Source organism: Phocoena phocoena, chromosome X, assembly GCF_963924675.1.
Source record: "Phocoena phocoena chromosome X, mPhoPho1.1, whole genome shotgun sequence".
Classification (NCBI taxonomy): domain Eukaryota; kingdom Metazoa; phylum Chordata; class Mammalia; order Artiodactyla; family Phocoenidae; genus Phocoena; species Phocoena phocoena.
In genome coordinates, this window is record NC_089240.1 from 59,387,096 (window position 1) to 59,413,649 (window position 26,554).

At 42.5% G+C, this 26,554-nt stretch overlaps 1 protein-coding gene across 4 annotated transcripts in view; it reads left to right on the forward strand.

The window, feature by feature from the left end:
- Positions 1-26,554, forward strand: part of EDA (ectodysplasin A) — a 379,926-nt gene that overhangs the window by 352,531 nt on the left and 841 nt on the right. Inside the window, exons 3-7 of one of the 4 annotated variants that reach the window (XM_065900795.1) lie at positions 13,860-13,883; positions 19,685-19,864; positions 21,327-21,361; positions 22,287-22,338; positions 25,227-25,357. In XM_065900795.1, coding sequence (XP_065756867.1) covers positions 13,860-13,883; positions 19,685-19,864; positions 21,327-21,361; positions 22,287-22,338; positions 25,227-25,357 — 422 coding nt within the window. The remainder of the gene's footprint in view (positions 1-13,859; positions 13,884-19,684; positions 19,865-21,326; positions 21,362-22,286; positions 22,339-25,226; positions 25,358-26,554) is intronic. The other 3 variants (XM_065900796.1, XM_065900798.1, XM_065900799.1) reach the window with 3 other exon arrangements.

Below are 26,554 nucleotides of genomic sequence, written 5' to 3' on the forward strand. Positions count from 1 at the left end.
ATTCGAGATGTTTCCTGCTTCTTAAGGTGGGCTTGTATTGCTATAAACTTCCCCCTTAGAACTGCTTTTGCTGCATCCCATAGGTTTTGGGTCGTTGTGTCTCCATTGTCATTTGTTTCTAGGTATTTTTTTATTTCCTCTTTGATTTCTTCCGTGATCACTTCATTATTAAGTAGTGTATTGCTTAGCCTCCATGTGTTTGTATATTTTACAGATCTTTTCCTGTAATTGATATCTAGTCTCATGGCGTTGTGGTCAGAAAAGATACTTGATACAATTTCAATTTTCTTAAATTTACCAAGGCTTGATTTGTGACCCACGATATGATCTATCCTGGAGAATGTTCCATGAGCACTTGAGAAAAATGTGTATTCTGTTGTTTTTGGATGGAGTGTCCTATAAATATCAATTAAGTCCATCTTGTTTAATGTATCATTTAAAGCTTGTGTTTCCTTATTTATTTTCATTTTGGATGATCTGTCCATGGGTGAAAGTGGGGTGTTAATGTCCCCTCCTTATGTATTGAGGTGCTCCTATGTTGGGTGCATAAATATTTACAATTGTTATATCTTCTTCTTGGATCGATCCCTTGATCATTATGTAGTGTCCTTCTTTATCCCTTTTAATAGTCCTTATTTTAAAGTCTATTTTGTCTGATATGAGAATTGCTACTCCAGCTTTCTTTTGGTTTCCATTTGCATGGACCATCTTTTTCCATCCCCTTACTTTCAGTCTGTATGTGTCTCTAGGTCTGAGGTGGGTCTCTTGTAGACAGCATATGAAAGGGTCTTGTTTTTGTATCCTTTCAGCCAATCTGTGTCTTTTGGTGGGAGCATTTAGTCCATTTACATTTAAGGTAATTATCGATATGTATGTTCCTATTCCCATTTTCTATATTGTTTTGGGTTCGTTATTATAGGTCGTTTCCTTCTCTTGCATTTCTTATCTAGAGAAGTTCCTTTAGCATTTGTTGTAAAGCTGGTTTGGTGGTGCTGAACTCTCTCAGCTTTTGCTTGTCTGTAAAGGTTTTAATTTCTCCATCAAATCTGAATGAGATCCTTGCTGGGTAGAGTAGTCTTGGTTGCAGGTTTTTCTCCTTCATCACTTTCAGTATGTCCTGCCACTCCCTTCTGGCTTGTAGGGTTTCTGCTGAGAGATCAGCTGTTAACCTTATGGGGATTCCCTTGTGTGTTATTTGTTGTTTTTCCCTTGCTGCTTTTAATATGCTTTCTTTGTATTTAATTTTTGATAGTTTGATTAATATGTGTCTTGGCGTATTTCTCCTTGTATTTATCCTGTATGGGACTCTCTTACCATAGCTTTATGCTAAATTTTGAATCAGGTAGTTTTAGCCCTCCAAGTTTGTTCTTATTCTTCAATATTGTGTTGAATATTGTGAGTCTTTTTCCTTTCCATATAAAATATAGAATCAGAGGTTTTTGTATCCACAAAGTAACTTGCTGGGAGTTTTACTTGGGGTTACATTGAGTCTATAGATCAAGTTAAAAAGAAATGACATTTAACAATACTGAGTCTTCCTATCCATGAACACAGAATATCATTCTATTTATTTAGGCTTTTATTTCTTTCATCAGAGTTTTCCTCATATAGATCTTGTACATATTCTGTTTGATTTATGCATAAATATTTCTCCTTTTTTTGGTGCTAAAGTGTTTTTTTATTTCAAATTCCAGTTGTTCATAGTTAGTATAGGAAAATAATTGACTTTTGTATATTGGGCTTGTATCTCACAGCCTTATTATATTTGCTTATTAGTTCCAGGAGCTTTTTGGTCAACACTCTGGTATTTTTTACATAGAAAATCATGTCATCTGCAAACAAAGACAGTTTTATTTCTTTCTTACCAATCTGTATGCCTTTTCTTTTCTTGTCTTACCTTATTGCATTAGCTAGGAGCTCTAGTGTGATGTTGAATTAGAGTGATGAGAGAGGACATCCTTGCCTTGTTCTCAGTCTTAGGGCGAAGTCTTCTAGTTTCTCAGCATAAGTATGATATTAACTATAGATATTTTTCTAGATTTTTTTATCAAGTTGATGAATTTCCCCTCTATTCCTAATTTGATGAGAGCTATTATCATGAATGGATCTTGGATTCTGTCAAATGATTTTTCTGCATCTATTGATACAATCATATGATTTTGCTTCTTAAGCCTGTTGCTCTATGATGGATTAAGTTTATTTTTGAATATTGAATCAGCCTTGTGCACCAGGAATAAATTCCACTTGGTCGCGGTGTATAATTCTTTTAACGTTGTTGAATTTGACTTGCTAATATTTTGTTGAGGGTTTTTGCAACTATTTTCAATGAGATGTTGGTCTGTAGTTTTCCTTTCTTATAATGTCTTTGGCTTTGGCATTAGGGTACTGCTAGTTTCATGGAATGAGTGAGGAAGTGTTCCATCTGCTTCTGTTTTCTGCAAGAGGTTGTAGAGAATTGGTATAATTTCTTCCCTAAATGTTTGGTAAAATTCACCAGTGAAACCATCTGGGCCTGGTACTTTCTATTTTAGAAGGTTATTAACTGTTGATTCAATTTCTTTAATATATATAGGCCTATTCAGATTATATAGTCAATTTCTTTAATATATAAACAAGTTATCCTTTACATATTATATATACAGATTACATATTTCTTCTTATGGGTTTTGATAGATTGTATCTTTCAAATAATTAGCCAATTTCATCTAAGTTATCAAATTTGTGGGCAGATTTGTTTTGTTCATAATATTATTTTATTATCCTTTTAATGTACATGAGATCAGTAGTAATGGCCCTTCTTTTATTTCTGATATTAGTAATCTGTGTCTTCTCATTCCCTTTCTTGGTTAGCCTGGGTAAGGGTTTATCAATTTTATTCATCTTTTCAAAGAACCAGCTTTTCGTTTCATTGATTTTTTTTTTTCTATTGCTTTCCTGTTTTCAATTTCAATTATATTTGCTCTGATTCTAATCGTTTCTTCTCTTGGGCTTACTCTGAATTTAATTTGCTCTTCTTTTTCTAGTTTCCTGAAGTGGAAGCTTCGATTAAATATTTTCCGAAATCATTTAGATCTTATTCCATATCTTTTTCCATATATCTTTTCCAAAATATATATGATTTTCCAGCTACTTTCTGTTATTGATTTCTATTTTAATTCCATTGTAATGTGAGTATATAGTTTGTATGATACCTATGCTTTTAAAATTGCTAAGGTATGTTTTATGACACATAATGTTTATCTTAGTGAATGTTCCGTGTGAACTTGAGAAGACTGTATATCCTGCTATTGTTGGATGAAGTATTTTATAAATGTCAATTAGATCTAGTTGATTGATGGTGCTATTCAGCTCAATATATCCTTACTGATTTTATGCCTGCTGGATATTTCAATTACTGATTGAGGGATGTTGAAGTCTCTATAATAGTGGGTTCATCAGATTTTGCCTCAATTTTGTGACACTCTGTTGTTAGCCACATACACATTAAAGGATCTTATGTCTTGGAGAATTGACACCTCTATCACTATATAATGCCTCTCTTCCTTCCTGATCATTTTCCTTCCTCTGAAGTCAGCTTTGTCTGAAATTAGCATGCTTTTGATTACTGCTAGCATGGTATATCTTTCACCATCCCTTTACTTTTAATCTACCTTTATCTTTGTATTTAAAGTATGTTTCTTACAGATAACATATAGTTGGTTATTGCTTTTTTATCCACTCTGGCAGTTTCTGTCTTTTAATTGGTGTATTTATACCATTCACATTTAAAGTGATTATTGATATAGTTGGATTAATATCTACTATATTTGTAACTGTTTTCATTGTCCATTTCTTTGTTTCTTTTTCTGTCTTCCACTCTTTCTACCTTCTCTGGTTTTAATCAAGCGTTTTATATGATTCCATTTTCTTTCCTCTCTTATATCAATTATACTTTAAAAAAATTTTAGTGGTTGCCCTAGAGTTTGAAATACACATTTATGACTTATTCAAGTTTGCTTTCAAATAACATTATACCACTTCAGAGGTAGTGCAAGTACCTTATAGCAGAGTATTCCCAATTCCTCCCCCTATCCCTTATAGCATTGCTGTCATTTGTTTTACTTATCCATAAGCTATCATCACTGAATACATCTTTGCTATTATTATTTTAAGTAAACTATTATCTATTAAATCAATTAAGAATAAGTAAAATAAAAGATTTGATTTTACTTTCATGAATTCCTTCTCTAATGCTCTTCCTTTATGTAGATCCAAGTTTCTGACCTATATCATTTTCCTTTTCTGAAGAACTTCTTTTAACATTTCTTATAAGGCAGGTCTTCTGGCAACAAATTCAATCAATTTTTATTTGTCTGAGAAAGTCTTTATTTCAACTTCATTTTTGAAGAATAATTTTGCTGGATACAGAATCCTAGCTTGGTGTTTTTTTCTTTTAACACTTTAAATATTTCACTGCATACTCTTCTTGCTTGAATGTTTTCTGAAGAGAAACCAATGTAATTTTTATCCTTTTACCCCCCTCTAGCTTCTTTAAAGATTGTCTCTTTGTCTTTGATTTTCTGCAGTTTGAATATGATATGCCTAGGGGTCAACTTTTTGGTATTTGTCCTACTTGATATTCTCTGAGCTTCCTGGATCTGAAGTTTGGTGTCTGTCATTACTTTTAGAAAACTCTTATTTGATATTACTTCAGATATTTCCTTTGTTCCTTCCTCTCTTTCTTCTTCTGTATTCCCATTACGTGTATATAACCTCATTTGTAATTGTACCACAATCTTTGGACATTCTGTTCCATCTTTTTCATTCTTTTTTTTTTATCTTTGCATTTCATGTATAAAGTTTCTATTGACATCTTCAAGCTCACTAATTCTTTACCATCAAAGGCATTATTTTATATTGCGTTGGGTTTTTTTTTTGATAGCCAACTTTTTATCTTTTAATTCAATGTATTTAAACTTAAAAAAAGTTCACCCATTTCTCCTACCCCCGCAACCCTCACCTCTGGCAGCCACCAGTCTGTTCTCTGTATCTGTGAGCTTGGTTTGTTTGTTTGTTTATCTATCTACCTTTTTAAATTCTGCATATAAGAGAGATCATACATATGGTATTTGACTTTCTCTGTCTGACTTATTTCACTTAGAATAATGCCCTCAAGGTCCAGCTATGTTGTTGCAACTGACAAGATTCCATTCTTTTTTATGGCTGAGTAATATTCCATTGTGTATGTTATACCACATCTCCTTTATCCATTCATCTATTGATGGACATTTAGGTTGTTTCCACATCTTGGCTATCATCAGTAATGCTCCAATGAACATGGGGGTGTGTATATATATATATATATATATATATATATATATATATATATATATATATATATCTGGGTTAGTGTTTTCTTTTTCTTCAGATAAATAGCCAGGAGTGGAATTGCTGGATTAATTGGTAGTTCTATTTTTAATCTCTTGAGGGATCTCCATACTCTTTTCCATAGTGGCTGCACCAATTTATATTCCCATCAACAGTGCACAAATGTTCCCTTTTCTCCACATCCTCGCCAACACCTGTTATTTCTTGTCTTTTTGATAATAGCCATTCTAACAAGTGTGAGGTGGTATTTCATTGTGGTTTTGATTTGCATTTCCCTGATGATAAATGATGTAAAGCATCTTTTCATGCACTGCTTGGCCATCTGGATGTCTTTGGGAAAAAATGTCTATTCAGATGTCCTGCCCATTTTTAAATTGGGTTGTTTGGGTATTTTGCCATTGAGTTGGATGAGTTCTTCATATATTTTGGATGTTAGCCCTTATCAAATATATGACTTGAAAATATTTTCTCCCATTCAATAGGCTGCCTTTTCATTTTGTTGATGGTTTCCTTTGCTATGTAGCATCTTTTTAGTTTGATGTAATCCCACTTGTTTATTTTTGCTTTTGTTTCATTTTCTTTTGGTGTCAGATTCAAAAAATTGTCACCAAGACTTATGTCAAGTAGCTTACTACCTATGTTTTCTCCTAGGAGTTTTATGGTTTCAGGCTTTCAAGTCTTTAATCCATTTTGAATTAATTTTTGTGTATGATGTGAGATAGTGCTCTGGTTTCATTCTTTTGCATGTGATTGTTCAATTATACCAACACTATTTATTGAAGAGACTATCCTTTTCCCATTGCATGTTCTTGGCTCCATTGTCATAAATTAATTGACCACATATGTGTGGGTTTATTTCTAGGCTCTCTATTCTGTTCCATTGAGCTATGTGTCCATTGTTATGCAATACCATACTGTTTTAATTACTATAATTTTGCAATATAGTTTGAAATCAGGGAGTATGATGCCTCCAGCTTTTTTCTTCTTTCTCAACATTGCTTTGGCTATTTGAAGTCTTTTATGGTTCCATACAAAGTTTGAGGTTGCTTGTCCTATTTCTGTGGAAAAAATGCCATTGAAATTGTGATAAGGATTGCACTGAATCTTATATTTCTTTGGGCAGTATGGACATTTTAACAATATTAATTCTTCCAATCCATGAGCATGGAATATCTTTCCATTTATTTGTGTCTTCATTTTCTTTCATTAATGTCTTTTAGTTTTCAATATATAGGTCTTTCACCTCCTTGGGTTTGTTTGTTTATTTTTGCGGTATGCGGCCTTCTCACTGTTGCGGCCTCTCCCGTTGTGGAGCACAGGCTCCAGATGCACAGCCCCAGCGGCCATGGCTCACGGGCCCAGCCGCTCTGCAGCATGTGGGATCCTCCCAGGCCAGGGCACGAACCCGCGTACCCTGCATCGGCAGGCGGACTCTCAACCACTGCGCCACCAGGGAAGCCCTCCTTGGGTTTTTTTAAATGAAAAAATACTTTATTGCTGAAAAATGCTAACCACCATCTGAGCCTTCTGAGTGAGTCACCACCTCCTTGTTTTAACTTATTTTTAGTTATTTTTTTCTTTTTAGTGCAATTTTAAATGGAATTGTTTTCTAAATTTCTCTTTCTGATAGTTCATTATTAGTGTATAGAAACAGAAGTGGTTTTTGTGTATTGATTTTTGTATCCCGCAACTTTATTAGCTCTAAGAGTTTTTTGATGGAGTCTTCAGGGTTTTCTATATATAATATCATATCATGTACCAATAGTGATAGTGCTGCTTCTTCCTTTCCAATTTGGATGCCTTTTATTTATTTATTTATTTTGCCTAATTACTGTGGCTAGGACTTCCAATACTGTGTTGAATAAAAGTAGCAAGAGTGGGCATCCTTGTCTTTTTCCTGATTTTAGAGGAAAAGCTTCCAGCTTTTCGCCATTGAGTATGAAGTTAGCTGTGGACTTGTCAGCTAACTTGTCAGCTAATATGGCCTTTATTAAGTTGAGGTAACACACTTTTTGAGAGTTTTATCATGAATGGATGTTGAATTTTGTCAAAATTTTTTTCTTCATCTATTGAGATGATCATATGGTTTTTATCGCTCATTTTGGTAATGTGGCATATCACATTGACTGACTTGCAAATGTTGAATCATCCTCACATTCCTGGAATAATTCTCACTTGATCATAGTGTGTATGATCTTTTTAATGTATTGTTGACTGGTTTCCTATTATTTTCTTGAGGACTTTTGCATCTATGTTCATAAGGAATATTGTCTTGTATTTTTTTTTTCTTATGGCATCCTCATGTGACTTGGATATCAGGGTAATGCTTGCCTCGTAAAATGAGTTTGGGAGAGTTCCTTCCTCTTCAAATTTTTGGAAGAGTTTGAGAAGGATAGCTATTAATGCAATTATCTTTGAGTGTTTGGTAGAATTCACCAGTTAAGCCTTCTGTTCCTGGACTTTTGTTTGTTGGGAGGTTTTTGATTACTGATTTAATTTCCTTCTAGTAATCGGTCTGTTCAGATTTTCTATTTTATCATTATTCAGTCTTAATACATTGTACATTTCTAGGAATTCATTCATTTCTTCTAGGTTGTCCAAATTGTTGGCACGTAATTGTAGTCTTTTAAGATCCTTTGTATTTCTGAGGTATCAGCTATAATATCTCCTCTTTCATTTCTGAGTCTGGTTCTGATGCTTGGTTTATCTCTCCAGGCTGTATTTCTAGCCTTTTAATATGCCTTGTAATTTTTGGCTGAAAACTAGACATGATATACTGGGTAAAAGTAACTGAGGTAGGTAGGCCAGTAATGTAAGGTTTTATGCTCATCTGACTAAGAGTTAGGCTGTGTTTACTGTTTGCTGTAACTGTGGTGTCAGAGGCTAAAATTGTCTCCATAGTTCTTGTCTTAGTCTCTTCATGTGGTCTTTGGATGTCCCTGGAAACTTCTTAAGTAGGGTCTGAGACTTGCAGTGTTTTTGTTTGTTTGTTTTTGTTTGTTTAACATCTTTAATGGAGTATAATTGCTTTATAATGGTGTGTTAGTTTCTGCTTTATAACAAAGTGAATCAGCTATATATATACGTATGTCCCCATATCTCCTCCCTCTTGCGTCTCCCTCCCATCGTCCCTATCCCACCCCTCTAGGTGGTCACAAATCACTGAACTAATCTCCCTGTGCTATGCGGCTGCTTCCCACTAGCTATCTGTTTTACATTTGTTAGTGTATATATGTCCATGCCACTCTCTCACTTCATCCCAACTTACGCTTACCCCTCCCCGTGTCCTCAAGTCCATTCTCTGCATTTGCGTCTTTATTCCAGTCCTGCCCCTAGGTTCTTCAGAACCTTTTTTTTTCTTTTTTTGGATTCCATATATATGTGTTAGCATACGGTATTTGTTTTTCTCTTTCTGACTTACTTCACTCTGTATGACAGACTCTAGGTCCATCCACCTCACTACAAATAACTCAATTTAGTTTCTTTTATGGCTGAGTAATATTCCATTGTATATATGTGCCACCTCTTCTTTATCCATTCATCTGTTGATGGACACTTAGGTTGCTTTCATGTCCTGGCTATTGTAAATAAAGCTCTGGCAGTGTTTTTAGCTGTAATCCCATTATACAGGAGTGCTGTTAATGTGGTGATAAAGTGTGGGTAGAATGGAAGCATTCATGAGTCTTATGATTAATTCTCAATCTTTTAGTGTGCCTGAGTTGGGTATTTCCTATCCCCTAGGTCAGTTCAGCTCTGGTAAAACCCCAGTCAGTTAGGCTCTGATAAAAGTTTTCCTTGAGGGCAGGCCTTGTTAAAGAGAATAGAGAGGTCTGGATATATTTCAAAATGGCTGCTTTTCCTCTCCCCTTGCTAGAAGGACAAGAGAATTTTTCTCCCATCTTCACTGTGGGAACCTGGTAGCGCTCTTGAAGGTAAAATGCATGAAAGTGTGGAGAACCCCCTAAGGCTGGGCCCACTGGGGATTTTTAGCCCTTGAGCTAGTCCACACTGAGCATCTAGCAATTTGTCAATTACAGTTTTAAAGTCTTCTTACTGATACTGGCTTCAGCTGCAGGCTTCTTCACCCAGTCTGCTATGAGTCTCCATATCCACCGGTCTGTCTCTCCATCTTACAGAACAGCAGTTTGCCTTGTGACCTCAATTCTCTGATGGATCTAAGAAGTGATTTTAAGTTTGCCCAGCTTTTTTCTTATTGTGAGTGTGGGAGTGATGGCTTTCAAGCGCTTGACACGTGAAGCCAGAAATTGGAAGTATATACATTTATTTTTTAATTTTCAAAACACATCTAGAAAAACATGAATCTTTCTGAAGTTTCAGCTTACCTGAAAATATTTACAGGCTGTGTGGCTTTGCGCACTTTAATCCATCTCTTCATCTATAAAATAAGCATAATAATAACTACTTTGCTGGATTGTTATAAGACCTAAATGAGATATGTAAAGCATCTAGCAAAGTGCATGGCTCATATATATTCAATAAATGTTAGCTTTAGTTATGGTGTCATTTATCTTCATCAGAACCCTAGGCTTGAAGAGAGACAAAGTGTACAAAGTATTCCCTAATTTAGAAGATGAAGAATCAGAAGAAAATGGCCCACTTGCCTTATTGTCAGTTTGTGACGGAGTCAGGACCAGACTCAGGCTAGGACTGCTGCTGGCTTCCATGGCCCTGATGCTATTACAAGACCCCTTTTCTTAATATCAGATAGCAAACAGCCTGGCCACATTGATCAAAACCTGTCAGATCTCAAATTTGCTACTATAAAAGCAGTCCCAAGGACTGCACAGCTGTTTGTCCCACTCTGATGTATTTGTGGGGTTTGCCTGCAGAAAGCATGATGATTACAAACAGAGGGTATTAGAATGATAGAAAAATGTAGCCTGTTACCACGGAAACAGACATGTGACAGTGGTAGTGCCCTGAGTAGGTATGAAAAAGGTTCTGAAGCATATAGAGAAAATAAATCAATATATCTAAAATGTTATAGAACTCAGCAGATGTTACTGCTTTTGCTCTGGTCAAGATGCTCATATCTAATATGGGATAGTTCTAGCTCCCTGATATTTTCTCTCTAGAAGACAGGAAACCACAATGGCCTCAAACAAAAGAAATGAGAATGGCGGATATAGAACCAGGGCTTAGAGGACCATGTTGAAACTCATAAGAATTATTTACTGGCCATGGTGATCTTCCATCTTCTAGAGAGAAAATACCAGGGAGCTAGAACTCCTATACTGCTGAGATGATGTACTCACTAGCCCCTATGGGAAGTGCGATACAATTTAAGGATAATCTTGTCCATATTTTTTCATCCTCAGTTTTTTCTGAGGGATATGCCAAATGTCCACTGAATAGATGGAAGCTCCCTGGGAGCCCTTCTGTGACACAAGAAGAAGTGGAAGATAGGGCTTTGAGCCCCTGTTATTCTCAGCACTCTTCATGGCATGGCCATTTTGGAAAATAAAGATAAAAATTTTAGTTAGCTCCTTGCCTCCCGCTGTATACCAAATCTATACCAGATTAATTAAAGATTTAAATATGAAAAATGAAATCATGAAAGAACTAGAAAAAATATAAAGAGCTACCTATATAATGCTGTTGTATCCAAATTTAAAATGATAATGTAGAAATGTAGTTATTGACATAGAAGAAAGTTATCAAACAACATTTTTATTTGATCACATTTTGTAAAAATACATATTTATATGCGTAGGAAATTTCTAGATATGCAGAAAATGTTAATAGTGGTTATTTGTGAGTAGTTTTTTTAAGCTATTTTTTTCCTTTTTGTTCCCCTTTTCTATGTATGTAGGCGTGCATGCATTTAAGTATGTATAATGAGTAGTATTTCTGGTATAAAAATAATAAAAGTTAACAAAATTTTTTTAACATCTTTATTGCAGTATAATTGCTTTACAATGGTGTGTTAGTTTCTGCTGTATAACAAAGTAAGTCCGCTATACGTATACATATATCCCCATATCCCCTCCCTCTGCGTCTCCCTCCCACCCTCCCTATCCCACCCCTCTAGGTGGTCACAAAGCACCGAGCTGATCTCCCTGTGCTATGCGGCTGCTTCCCACTAGCTATCTGTTTTACATTTGGTAGTGTATATATGTCCATGCCACTCTCCAACTTCATCCCAGCTTACCCTTTCCCCTCCCCGTGTCCTCAAGTCCATTATCTACGTTTGCGTCTTTATTCCTGTCCTGCCCCTAGGTTCATCAGAACCATTTTTTGTTTAGACTCCATATATATGTGTTAGCATATGGTATTTGTTTTCCTTTTCTGACTTACTTCACTCTGTATGACAGACTCTAGGTCCATCCATCTCATAAAAGTTAATGAAAAATTTTTAACTTCCCTTTCCCTCTTTTCCCTTGTACATATAGGTCAAACTTCCCTTGTAGATATAGGTCAGACTTCCTCCAGGAATTTATTTTTCCTCAACTAGCCAGTATAATTCCTTAAGTCTCCCCCCTTAAGTACTTTCCTATTCAACTGTAAGTTCTCTGAGGATAGAGTTGTGTTTCATTATTTACTGTGCCTTCCCTAGGTGTGCTCAATAAGGACTAGGTGCATGGTGATCGTCTGATTTCCTCAAAGCCTGCTTTGAAGTCTGATGTAATAGTACTTACCCTTTAACCAGCTGAAATGGTCAGCAACTTGGCCAGGGCTAACACAATCTGTCTGTGAGGCCAGTGGCTGCAATGGCTGTCATCTCACTGCTTTCCCAGGCTGAGGTGGCTGACTGGTTGGCTGGTAGCTGGTTGATGGGGTTATAGGCCTTTCTGTGTAAATCCTTCCCCAGACAGCTTTCTGGTTCAAGGAGGTGGCCCTTCTCAGGCTGTCTCTTAGTCAGTAGTATCTGTGTAGCTGTGCTTCCTTGCCAGAACCTCTGTGTACATTCTCAGGAGCTCTCAATGTTGTTAAAAACATGCAAGATAGGCAGAAAAGAAAGAAGACCAAGAACTGGGAGGAGAGAAAGAGAGAAAAAAATGAGGATAAAAGAGTGGAGGATCATGACCTTAAGTGCAGCAGGTTGCTTAACCCAACCATAAACATCCCCTGCGCATAATAATACCTACTGTTGCACGTGAAATTACTTTGCCAGGGAAGTCTACACAGACATTGGTTTTCGAGGGACCTGTGCAAGCTCTGATGGCCACGCTGGCAGCCCTCCAAGTTAGAGACTTCACTGACTTCTGATTGAAGTCTGCTCAGACAGAATCTTTGATAGAGCCTGCTCTTATAGGTAAAGACCATTCCAAGCTTGTTGCAAGAATAAAATGAGATGATAGATGGAAATAGATTTTTTTAGTCTATAAAAGAGTATACAGGGGCTTCCCTGGTGGCGCAGTGGTTGAGAGTCCGCCTGCCGATGCAGGGGACACGGGTTCGCGTCCCGGTCCGGGAAGATCCCACATGCCGCGGAGCGGCTGGGCCCGTGAGCCATGGCCGCTGAGCCTGCACGTCCGGAGCCTGTGCTCCGCAACGGGAGAGGCCACAACAGTGAGAGGCCCGCGTACCGCAAAAAAAACAGTATACAAATGCTGGTCTTTTTGTGAGCTCCTGAGGGCACTGACAGGGGTTTATTGTTGTCCAGTAGGGTCTTCATGGGAGTTTGGAACAGAGTTTTAAATATGTGCGCCTAAAGAAAATCAAATCCACCTACAGAATGAAGTGAATTGAGTCCCCAGTAGGGAAAAACATGCCTGCATGTCTGGCAGACACCTAAATTGTGTATGTCTGAGGAGTGATTGTTACCTAACTATGTGAGAAAAGCCTTGGGTTTTCTGAGTGCCCTCAATTGATTAGAAATGTTTTCTTTAGAAGTAATTCCCCAGAAAATGCTTGTGATTTCATTGTCGATGAAACTGTTGGCACTTCTTTTAAAGTGTCTGTTAACTTACGTTAAATTACAGTGGGAGTGCATGTGGCCCCCAGATGAATGTATTATGGTTGCACCGTTTTAATAACTAACAATTTGAATAACGATAAGGAAGTGACTAAAAAGTAAACTGCCGCTGCTCTGCTCCTTCCATGAAAATGACCCTTTTCTCCTTCCAGCTTCAACACATGAGACTTCACATCACTTCCTGACCTGAACGCGTGACTCTTCAATCTCAGGACTTGCATAATTAATGGAATGCCGTCCTAAGGTTGTTGAGTTCTGCATTTCTGGGCATTTCATCTTTATGGCGAAGTACCCATTCCCTCACTCCAAAGACTAAGCCTGAAAGATTTTTCTTCCTAGGGAAGAATCTTCCTTGTAACTTTATCATTACAACAGTCAGAGACAGATTGGGGAGGTTTGATAGTTGGGTGATACCTTGCCAATAACCTGACCCTTAGCATGGGGCTCCCTCAAATTTGCAGTGTCTTGGGGATTCCTCCTGTGACTGTCTTGAAGAATAAACACCTTATGTTAATTTCCAGTGACTTAGTTTTCCATTTTCTCTTTTTAACAGGTCCAGTTAAAAACAAGAAAAAGGGTAAGTCAAGCTCCTGATTTTGTAAAATTGCTGTCATGGTTTTTCTAAAATTAGAAGAAAAAATCAAGGGAGAAGGATTTCTATATTCGTTCAACGCTGGTTGTCCATTGTTTTACTCAATCACGTGTGACCTTCTTGAGTATTGTAGCTTCCAAGGAATAAGAAATATATATCATTTTCCAGTGATGATCCGTGAAAGATAGAATTGCTTCCTAGCAACATGCGAAAGTTGTTTTTGCTTCTCTTTCTTGTTCCCTCTTCCATACAATTCAGTTTACATCTCTTTCCTTCATTCTTCCTTACTCTTTCCCCTGCCCTTCTCCTTTCTCCTTTTTTTCCCCTCCTTTATCAAATCAGTGGCCAGGTATGAATGAAGTCCTGAGACTGCTTGTAGGGACTAAGTATACTACCTCTTGAGAGATGTCAGTACCCTATTTTTTGGCCTAAAAGCTATCCCTCTCCTATTTCTCAGATAGTCAGGGAAGGTATTTCTTGCTCTGGGGTTTCAATATCATTTTCTCTGTGATGGAAAACCTCAGCTGTAGTAGAACCCTGATCATTTAGTCTTTTCCAAGAATCTCCTAGTTGAGTGGATCCATTGTGCCGTTGTTGGGTCTGTAAGTCTCCAGTGTACTTGCAATGGGAATGGCCCACGAGTTTGTATAAGTGCTTGCCTGCCTGAAGAGGAGAAACCAAAGACAGAACAGGTTCCAAAAGACAGGACCAGGCAGTGTGGTCCACTCCTTAGGACTAAAAGAACCAACCACGAACGAGTTTTAAGTACCTATTTTTTTCTGTGCTCTGACCTGGGAGGAAAATAGAGTGAAATTCATGAGTTTTCATTAAAATGCTCTAAGCGAAATGATTCTGTCTGTTAACATTTCCGGAGCTTTACAGAGTAGATTATCAGTCCCAGACGAGGCCCGAAAGACTGGCTTCAGCTGCCTCCTGCCACTTCTCTGAGTACTAGGGTACTCTGGTGGCTTGAGATGCCATGGCCCACATGGGAAACCTGTGTTCCTGTTGTAAAGAAGCTGAAGAATGGCCTGGCCCCTAAGGACCTGAGCTGAGCAAAATTGGAAAATAGCCAGAGAACTGGAGTCAGTGAGGAAACCTTTCTTTGTGGAGCCTGGGCATTCACCAATCTATTCTGTCTTTTAAGAAAGTAAATGTGACTTTTTAAAAAATAAATTTATTTATTTATTTATTTTTGGCTGTGTTGGGTCTTTGTTGCTGCGCACGGGCTTTCTCTAGTTGCAGCGAGTGGGGGCTACTCTTCCTTGCGGTGCACGGGTTTCTCATTGAGGTGGCTTCTCTTGTTGCGGAGCATGGGCTCTAGGCACGCGGGCTTCAGTAGTTGTGGCTTGCGGGATCTAGAGCGCAGGCTCAGTAGTTGTGGCGCACGGGACTTAGTTGCTCCGCGACATGTGGGAACTTCCCGGACCAGGGTTCGAACCCGTGTCCCCTGCATTGGCAGGCGGATTCTTAAACACTGCGCCACCAGGGAAGCCCAAATTTGACATTCAAGTGTGTAGTTTTCCGTTCTTATCGCATCCCTTTAAGACAGAAATTTTAACAAACCTAGAAAGCTCCCCTGGCCTGGACAAGGACACCCTCTGCTCCTAGCACAAGCCCAGGGATGACTTCCTTCCTTTCTTTCTTTCTTTTTAATAAATTTATTTATTTATTTATTTCTGGCTGCATTGGGTCTTCGTTGCTGCACGCAGGCTTTCTCTAATTGCAGCGAGCGGGGGCTGTTCTTCGTTGCAGTGCGTGTACCTCTTACTGCAGTGGCTTCTCTTGTTGCAGAGCATGGGCTCTAGGCATGCGGGCTTCAGTAGCTGTGACACGTAGGCTTCAGTAGTTGTGGCACGCGGGCTCAGTAGTTGTGGTGCACTGGCTTAGTTGCTCCGTGGCATGTGGGACCTTCCCGGACCAGGGATCGAACCTGTGTCCCTTGCACTGGCAGGTGGATTCTTAACCACTGCACCACCAGGGAAGTCCCCTTCCTTTCTTTCTTAATAGGTAGACTTGAGAGCACTTTCTAATGACAGCTACTAAGTTTTTTTTTCCACTCACTCATTCACCAGACAGTGAATAAGCATCTTGTAATTGTCAGGAAGAGAGATACAGAGATGAAGAAAAATGGTTCCTGCCCTCCAAAATCTCCCGGTATAGTTGGAGTCATGGAAGCACACACAAATAATTGAAGTACAGTATTTTAAAAAGTGCAATTATAGAAGCATGAGCTTCCCATGCTTGGTCCCACATCTTAGAGAAAACATTATCTAACCTAGACTTTGAAGGATGAGGAAAAAAGAAGGGGAAGAATATTCCAGCAAAGAAAACTACATACTGAAATCTCTCAGAGGCATGAAAGAACATGTCATGTCTGGGGGAACAGCAAGTAGGCTAGTGATTTACCCAAATATAGGGCATGTGTGTGGTGGGGAGCAGCACCCATTTGAAGTGTCATCCAAGGGGTGAGCACCGAGAGAACACACTTGCTGGTGGTAATGGAAGGCAGCTTTCTAGGCGAGAAGCTCTGAAATTACAAACTCAAGAGATCCCAGTGCCTCTGGCAGTGACTTGGATCACTGCCCAGCACTGCTACCTTGTATGTGGGCCACTATTGGGAAGAGAATGCACATAGGCTTTAAACATTTGCCTTGGCTGAAAGTGATTTAGAAGCCATTTAATACTGATTTCCTTGGACACGGTGAATAGACACATGCCTGAAGAGGTAATTGAGTTGTTCATTTAATTTCCATCCTTTAATGGAATTTTCCCCCTCCCATAACTTTCTCTCTCTCTCTCTCTCTCTCTCTCTCTCTCTCTCTCTCTCTCTCTCTCTCTCTCTCTCTCCCCCCTCCCCATCTCTTGCTTTCAGTTCATTCTTTCAACAATTTGAGCTTCACTAAAAGAACGTGTGTATTCTTGCATCTAAGGCTACACAGGGTAACTTGATAAGTACAAAAGTCTCTGGGCTTTTGTATCGTGAGGTGCTCTGTTAAAGTAAGGAAATCCAGAGAAGGAATACAGTCCTCTAAAGTCATCTTCTTGGTCCAGGGGCCGTTTTGTACATGCTCCTCTGTGGGCCAACTTTCTGTAAGGATGCAAGGATGAGAAGCACAGTTACTTAAACCTGGTTGCAGAGGAGCAAAGAGGACCAGCTGCAGAACTAGATCCCAGCAGGAGCTTGTTCTCAGATGCCTTCTAGCATTTTTATAAGTGAACATTCTCTGTTTACACTGCAACCATTATTCACTTTCACTGCAGGAGTTTCTGGCTCTAATTCTTCCAAAATTACATTAACAATCACAGGAGACTCAGTCTTGACACTAAAGTTCACACTACCCACAGAAGCCCCTCTAGCTCAAAAATCACTGTTAGTCCTGGACATTCTGGGACAGAGGACAGCCTACTATGCACCATCCCCTGTGTCTGTGCTACTCAGAGAAGAGTGAGAGAGAAGCAGACTTTATAACCAGGCTAGGGAAGTTTCCTGACTGCCAGGGGTAAGTCAGTCCTCCTTATGGAACCTCAGTCTTGGGAGGAAACCTAGAGAAATCATTGAGGCCAAGCTCCTCGTTTTACCAATGGAGAAACTAAGGCTCAAGGAGAGGAAGGGATTTACCCGAAGTATATGTCCGTGGCAGAGCTGAGGCTTACAGCCTTATCTCTTGACTACAGATTCCTTGTTTTCTCCACTACGCTAGCCAGAATTGAAACTTGGGCGCTGAATAAGCCTGACTTGGAAGCTGCCCAAATCTGAAGGGAGATGGCTTTCCTGTTCGGCATCTTAAAATTTGCTAGATCTCGAAACTGGGCAGATTCAGTCTTCTGCTGCTAAGTGCAGGGAAAACGCTAAGACTCCTGTCTCTCCGTGCGAGAGAAGCTCTATGGACCTTCCTTACTTTCCTCCCTGGGGAAGGGGCCCCGCAATGACCGTGTTGTTTCATTGCAAATGCAGATGTGGCTAGACATGGACAAGCGACCTCTTGAGTGGCATTGCCATGAGGATTGGGTTTCTTGAGCACGCGGCATTCTTCTTAAAAGAGGACCTGATAAATCAGAACAGGATTCTCCTCCCTGAGAGCCCAGGGAGCCAGGAGGCAGAGTCAGGAAGGAGGTATTTAAATGAGACTTGACGGGGTTATATTTGAAAAGGAAGAAAGAATCACAGGTGAAGACACCATGATGGAGTCTGGGGAAAGGCTCCCATTCCTGAGACTTCCACAAGATTGTGAAAAAGCGGGGAAGGGAGGAAGCAGTCACCCACCTGTGACCACCTGCAGTGCTTGAATTGGACTGCATGGAGCAGAAGAGGTTAAACAGGAGGAACTGGAGGTTTTGGTTCAAAACCACAGTTATGACTCTGTTAACATAGCTACATTCTGGCGGGGATGTGGGAAGGACTGGAATATGGAATAAGAAGGCTGAGAGTGCTCTGAAAGGATAGCGAGGAGGAAACGGGGAGGATCTGGTGGCTTGATTAATAATACATTCAAGGGCTTCCCTGGTGGCACAGTTGTTGAGAGTCCGCCTGCCAATGCAGGGGACACGGGTTTGTGCCCCGGTCCGGGAAGGTCCCGCATGCCGCGGAGCGGCTGGGCCCGTGAGCCATGGCAGCTGAGCTTGCGTGTCCGGAGCCTGTGCTCTGCAACGGGAGAGGCCACAACAGTGAGAGGCCCGCGTACCACAAAAAAGAAGGAAAAAAGTAATAATAATAATACATTCAAGAATAGGGCCTCTGAGAAAAGACTTTGGGAAGCCAGATTATTTAGCCTATAAAAATAGAGGTTGATAGATGACTTAATGTCTTTGAGCACATGAGGGTTATTGTGTGCGTGATGGTAGCTATTCTTCTCTATCTATACGAACAATAGAATAAGAGCTTAAACTGCCACAGGAGGAATTTCAGTTCAATATACAGAAGAACTTCCTAACAGTGAGGGGGTAATAAACATTGGAACATGCTACCAAGGGAGTTTGAAGAATTTCCTTTCCCAGAGATCTTTAAAACTAGGGTTTAGAGGGGTCAGCTGAGAAAGCAAAAACCTGCCTGCTGCTTCCTCCTCAGCTCAGCTCTGTGCTCTCCACTGCCCCTTCTTTCCTTATGGTGCTCGAGCCCTCTCTCTCTCTCTCTCTCTCTCTCTCTCTTCCCCCCTTCCCTCCCTCACCCTCCCCTCCCCCACCTCTCATCTCCCAGACTCCTTCCAATCCCACATTCCCACCTCCATCCCAAGCCCAAGTCCCTGTACATCCCGACTCCTATAGGAAACCTTCCTGGAGCCGATATTCTTCCTAAGGTCAGGCCTGGACAGTAAATGTGAAAGCCACACTCCTCAACAATAGCCCAGTTCTCAATTCTAAAAAGTGACCCATAGGTCTAGCCACTTGGCAACTCTGATCCTTTGGACTTAGCCGAACTGTAACCTCCTTTTTGAAGCCTTCCCTGACCTCTCCAGCATTTTGTCCCTACCACTAATGCAGCACTTCTACTATCGTGTGACTGTGTCTGTTTCCCCACTAGACTGAGCTCCTTGAGGGCCATTATATCTTCAAACCCAACCTGTAAATGATTATTCATGAAACAGGGTAGGGAGTGTGTGTGTGTGTGTGTGTGTGTGTGTGTGTGTGTGTGTTGTGTGTGTGTATCACGTATGATAAAAGTATCCACCTTTTTAAGAGCAGGAACTCCCAGAGGGCCGACTTTGTGTCATTAGAAGGCTGAGGAACTCCTGACAGTACATTCTCAGTCAATAACTACAAATGTAATACCTAATCTTGTCTTTCAGGAAAGAAGGCAGGACCTCCTGGGCCCAATGGCCCCCCAGGACCTCCAGGACCTCCAGGACCCCAAGGACCCCCAGGGATTCCAGGGATTCCTGGAATTCCAGGAACAACTGTTATGGGACCACCCGGCCCTCCAGGTCCTCCTGGTCCTCAAGGACCCCCTGGTCTCCAGGGACCTTCTGGTGAGTTCTTCCATCTCTCCACCCTCCTAGGCTCCTTAAAAGTTCTCTAATAGAGCAAGAGTGGGTGATCCCAAGAGCATTTTCAAATGGTGGTGTGCAGTGGTGTGCAGTAAGAAATGCAGGTCTCCTAGCTCAGTAGAGAGCTGGGAATTGAACAAGCCCTGCTCTAACTTCTTATTTATACCAGCTTGTCAAGGAAGAGACACCTGTTCCTGACCTGTCTCAAGCCTTCCGTCATAAGCCCTCCCTGACTCTAGGCCTCTCTGTAAACTCATGAGCCAGAGATAGAGGCCTTAAGGTTCACCGGAGTTTCCACAGGGGATGGATTTGGTCTGCTCTGATTCCCAGCATTCAGTTTCACTTACTGATGTTTCATTAGAAATAGGCTATGAGGAGGAATGCTGGGGACTGGGCAGAATGACAAGCCCTAGAGCAGTCTCATTCCTTGAACTCTGAAATGTCTTTCCCACAGAGGTAGACAAGTAGTCACTGACGGTCAAGGAGTTGGCAACCTATGAATCACTCAGGCTGTAGAAGAGGCAGACACAGGCACCAAGACCAACTTGCTGAGGAACCAAGTGCTTTTTGCACTATATCCTTCCCCCCACCACATTGCCCGTTTGAAGAGCATTTAATCTCTTTGCATCTTTCCCTTTGGGCCCAGAAGGGCATCCAAAAGATATAGATCCAGATCCAAACCTGCCTAATTGAAGTTGACAGGAGTCAGACTATCTGGGCTTAGGTCAGTTGTTATTTCCTTCTCCTGTTCCCCTCTTGTATCTTGGGGCTTTACAGAAATGGAGTCTTTACGGCTGATTTCTCTGGGTCTTTACCGCCACAAGACTCAGATTCTTTGACTCATAGTTCAAACAGGGCTAATTAGTGTCACCGTGGCCCCAAGAGATGCAGTTAGGGGTTTTTTTTTTCATCCAATCTTTCCACAAATATTAATTGAGCACTTTCTATGTGCAAGAGATATATTGATAAGTGGTCTTGTGGAATTTATGTCCTACAGGAGGAGAGAGACAATTAAAGAAGCAAGATATTTACAAATGGCAATGCGTTCTGTGAAGAAAATTAATAGGAAGGGAGCAAAAGGTTAAAGAAGCAAGCGCCGTCGTCTCGGGGTCACGTGGTGGCAGGAAGACACTCTCCTCTGTCTCCATAGGTGCTCGGTGGCACTTCCCTTAGACCAGCGTTGGTGAGAGGCCAGTTTCCCTGCTGGTTGCTAGGCCCACTGAAGATGCAGGTCGGGAGCAAGTAAGAGAAGGAAGGGGTGTCCTCTCCTACCCCTGTGCGCTGCATCACACCCTAACTCTCCCTCCATTTCTGAGCCCTGGAAAATAACACTCAGACAGGGCTTCACTACAGGGAGCAAAAGCTCAGTGCCACTGGCTGCCTAGGTGAGGAGTAAAGGAAGTAGAAAGAGCACTCCCTCTGACTGGCCTGTCCTGTTTTGCAGGTGCTGCTGATAAAGCTGGAACTCGAGAAAACCAGGTTGGCTGGGAATTGCTCTCTTGCTGGAGAGGAGGGAAGACCACAGGCTAGAGCCACCCTTGAGTTTGCTCCCTATTAAATTTGCTGAGGCTTTATCTTGTGAGGAGACCCTGGAGGTTCTGAGGTTCTTCATTCACAGCCTCCTCCATCTCTATGAATAGAAAAGCTTTGCCCCAGGGCCCGCCTTTAGCAAGGGAACGGAGTCTTGTCATGGCCATTTTCCCCCATTCCCCAGGAGACAGAGGGTCACCATTGCCAAACCCAATAGTCAGCTGCCAGTCAGGCCTATTCACCTGGATCTCTGCCTCCCCGGCCACCCCAGACACCTTGTCGGCCCTCAGACCACCTGACATCAGCAGCTTAGAAGTTTAAGAGTATGTCCTTGAAAATCAGCCAACCAGCTCTGGGTCAAGCCCAGCCTAGACTTCTGCCTTCATGGCCTGAAGGGCTCCTCCCTAGTCTCTGAGCTTCCTGATCCGTCTCTACTGGCAGGTTCCGCCACCTCGCCTTGTCTCATCTCAGCCTCCCTCACTACAGCTGTTTGGTCACGGCGATCAATCTACACAGTTGCACGGTGCTTGATGGCTTGCAGGGCATTTTATATTCGTCACCTCAGTTGATCTTCAGACATCCCTGTGAGAGAGGTCAGACAGAGATTCTCATGATCCCCGTTTAACAGTTAGCGAAATGAGGCTCAGAGACATTACATTTGGCTGAGGTCACACAGCTATGAAGTGGCAGAGCTACAAAATCATATTACCCTCTAGTAGAAATGTGGCCACTCGCATCCCAAGAAAGGGGAGAGGGATCAGAATTGGGATACAAATGAAGACTAGAAACCAGAGGTGGAATCCTGGCAACCGGTGGCTGAGCAAGCATCCATTTCTCACGGTGACTACTCTCTCTGTCCTTCTTATCCTCCCAGCCAGCCGTGGTGCATCTACAGGGCCAAGGGTCAGCAATCCAAGTCAAGAATGGTAAGAGTCAAAGTAGGCTCTCTCCCTAAGGAGAGTTTCTCCTCCCCTTACCCCCAGCCTTCAAATAGTCACCCAGCCTTGTTCCTCCCAGGCCCCTGAGATACCCTTGACATTAGGGGCCATTCTCTACTCCATTTTGCCCTCTGCTGGCTGTCCTGAGTAATTGCTTGCCCTAAGGTTACTACAAATTGCATTTAGAATCGCTGATGAGGAAACTGAAAGGGACTTGAGACGTTGTCTAAACCAGGGATTCTTGGGAGGTGGAGGCTGAATCAGAGTCACCCTTGGGGATATGTGTAGTTTCATCACCATTTTCACAGTACAAATTAGAGAAAGTAGAACGACATAAAATCGAATCTTTCTTGTCTGATGGGTCTACACAGAAAGTGGGTGGAGGAGGCATTTCTCTCAGGGAAGTGGGGGGCATGTTAGACTCTCCAGGGAGTATGAGATGCTAGTGTCTATGAAAAGGGGGGTGGATTTCAGGAGGTTAGAAACCCTAATTTAGTGTAATCCCTGCATTTAAAAGGTGGGGAAAGAGTGCCAGACAAATTGGACAACACCATACTAAATCTACTGCCTTATATCTGTATGGTACTTTAGAGTTTTCAGCATACTTTCTTTGTCTTTGATTTGATTTGATCCTCACGACAAAGGTAGGCATTAGCTCCTTTTCACAGAGACAGAAACTGAAGCTCAGAGAGGTTAATTAACTGGCCCAAGGTTTCCGTTAAGTGTAGGAGCTGGGATTCAAAACCACATCTGTTTGACTCTCTCCACCGCACTATGCCACTTCAGAGATGTGTGTGTATACTCCACTGAATGATTAGCTTCATTTTCTTCCTCAAAGAGACATGAACGTTCATTAAAGAACAGCGCTTTGAGATAATGTCCAGTCCCCAGGGTGCACAAAGCCTAAAATGCATGAACCCCCAGGAGCCTCGGGAAGCAGCAAGCCAGCCAAGATGCCAGACGCTTACTGGGAGGGGCTGTGAGTACAGAAACAGTAAATGAAGGTTCAGAAACCTGCTGCATGGGGACAGCTTCTAAGAGCCCAGTCAGTCCTGAACTGGCTGTGCTCCGCTTCCTTAATGATCGGGCTTGGCTACATCCTGGAGTGCCACCAGAATGCCTGACTCAATCACCTCAGAAATATAAGTAGGAACAGAATAGCACCAAAACCTAAGCAGTCTTGCTGGGACCAAGTACCTTGGGCCCCAGGGCCCTGGATGGGCCATGATCACCATCTGTCCAGAGAAGGGTGAGACAGGCAGGAAATAGATTTGTTTGGGTGTCTCGATGGGTGGCCTCAATGTTATGCCAGAAGCTACTGATTTTGCTCCCACCACATAACAAGACTGGTTCCAACCCTTCTGGGCCAATCCCCAGTAGTAGTCTATGCTGATCTTTAGTTCCAACAGAAGCAAGAGTGAGAGCATCAGGGCTTCCCTGGTGGCTCAGTGGTTAAAAATCCGCCTGCCAATGCAGGGGACATGGGTTCGAGCCCTGGTCCGGGAAGATCCCACATGCTGTGGAGCAACGAAGCCCGTGCGCCACAACTGCTGAAGCCTGTGTGCCTAGAGCCCGTGCTCCGCAACAAGAGAAGCCACCGCAATGAGAAGCCCGCGCACCGCAACACAAAAAAGAGCAGCCCCTGCTCACCACAACTAGAGAAAGCTCGTGCGCAGCAACAAAGACCCAACACAGCCAAAAATAAATAAATTAAAATTTAAAATAAAGAGTGAGGGCATCAGGGGTAGCAAGATACCATGCAGAGCGGTCCTCCGTGAGGGGCAGAGCCAGGGCATCTCCTCCAAACTCCTATCCCATCTGCTTACCACCTTAAGGGAAGACGGGCACCTTTTCTAGAAGACCAGTTTCCTTACACCTCAGAAAGGCAGACCTCCTGAGGCTAGCCAAGGATGGACTTTCAAAACATATTTTCTTGAAATAGGAATGGATGGTTTTGAGGCGAGAAGGCTCCTTAGGCCTGGACTCCCTCCTCTTGAGGTGGGAAGGAACATCCCCCTTGCTGCAAGGTGGAAAGGGAAGCTTTTACTCCTCCATCAGCCAGCCGCCACCACCCAGCCAAGGTGGAGTGACTGACCCTCCACCCCATATGGGGTATTACTGAGAGACATGCTTTGCTGGGGTGCCTCAGTGGCCAGACACCCTCTCCATCCCTTTGGTTGGTTCTAGTGCTGCGTTGCGGTCTATCCCTCACTCTCATAAGAATCCCTCTCCCCTACCGGGCTTTATTACTGGTGGTCACTTGCTCCGGCTGCCATGAAGTCTGACTCACACCTGGTCCCTAAGGTTCTCCGGGTAGACAGTTCCTTGGTCTGAGTGGTTTCCTGGGGGCCCAGCGAGGCTTTCCAGAAAGGAGTGGGTGTGGAGGTACTATAGAAAGGAATCTCTTAAGGACAAGGAGAAAACCCATGAACCTATAAGACAGGAGAGGGATTCAGGAGCTATAGCTGGTGAGATGAAATGGAATAATAAGACCTAGCCTGCCCCTCAGTGTCTGGATTTTGCCTGTGCAGGCCCCAGAACAACAAAGAAAATAGGGCAGCGTGCCCGCCCTCTTCTTACCTCCCCCCCAATTCCAGCTAGAAGGTGCTGGTTAAATATCGTTCCAGACAGAGGGGTCAGGAAAGGAGAGAAGCAGAAGGACAGGCAGACCCCACGGGCCTGAGGCAGGCCTAGCTGCCACTTTACAAACAGACTGCTTTCTCTGCTTCCAGATGCTGTTCTTAAAGCTTGGCATCCTGGGCTATCCAGGTTGTGTTGGGATGGGGCTGGGGGTTGTGTATGGCTTGATATTTCTTGTGTTTATTGCCCAGATAGTTCTGACATGTACTGAGTGACTGCCCTTCTCTCATACTGAGATCTTTCAGGTGGAGTGCTCAATGATTGGTCTCGCATCACCATGAACCCCAAGGTGTTTAAGCTACACCCCCGCAGTGGGGAGTTGGAGGTACTGGTGGACGGCACCTACTTCATCTATAGTCAGGTAGAAGTGAGTACGGTCTCAGGCCTAACTCTTCTTATATCCAGAATGCAGATCTCGTGCAGGCCACAGGGGGGCACTGTGGAGCCAGCCCAGCCCAGCCAATGGCTAACGTCCAGCTTTGCGGGGGGAGGGGAGCGGGGAGGGCGCACTGGGAGGGAGTTGAAAAGAGGGAGGAAAAAGAGAGGGGGCTGTCTGGGGTTTTTTCCTGGCCAGATATGATTGAAAAACTGAAAAGAGGCCCATCCCACGCCCTGCCATCTGATTCCCTCCTACGGAGCCCCAGGCCCTAGTTTCCCCACTGAGTTGTTTGGTTCTACTGCCAAACTTGAACTCTGCCTTAGTATATATTCTTTGCAAGTCAGCTCCAGGGCTGCTGAGGACCCCTTCCTCCCACACTACTGGCTTTATAATGAAGACTGAGAGTGCCCCTCCGGACCTTCTCTCCACCTCAAAAAGATTTCTGTCTTTCCTTCTTCTTTCTCCCATTTGTTTCTCTACCTTTCTGCTTCTCTGTCATTCTTGCCTTCCCCCTGCTGTCGTTCTTCAAGCCCTTTTCGCCCTCTGTTTTTGTCCTCATCCTGGCCCAGGGCCCACTCCCCAGGTCGACCAGTGCCCATCCACTTCCACCCCTGTTGTTTGTCTCCAATGGGGTGTCTCCTCAGAGCTAGCGGTGGGCGAGCCTTGAGGCCGGGGCCTCTGAGGGGCGGGCAGCAAGCAGGTGGATGGACAGAAAGACGCTGGAGCCGGCAGAAGGGTCTCCCAGGAGAGTGGCCAGAGAAGGTGGGTTCACGAGCATTTGCTGAGCCTACTGAGCATCCTGGCACAGCTTGGGTCCTGACCCAAGAAACTGTATGGCGCCTGAAAACACTGTGGCCTCCTGAACAGGCTGTGGTGGGAACAGCCTTCCATAAAGTGAGTTAGGGCAACAGATGAGTGTCCCAGTCCCCAGCACTATGATCCCAATGTCCTAAGTGCCATTTGGTGGGGGTGGGGATCAAAGCTGGGGGTGGGGTGTGAAGGATAAGGGTAGTGAAGAAGAGAAAAATTAATTTTCTGGGCCTGGTATAGAACTGGGAGTGGCCTCAGGCCTCGTACCCCACGCAAACTGGGAAAATGCCCTGGACATCATGCCACTGAACACAGCTTAGCACTTCCTTCTGGCCACGAAGTTAGTTTTGCCCTTCCACATTCTTTATCTCATTT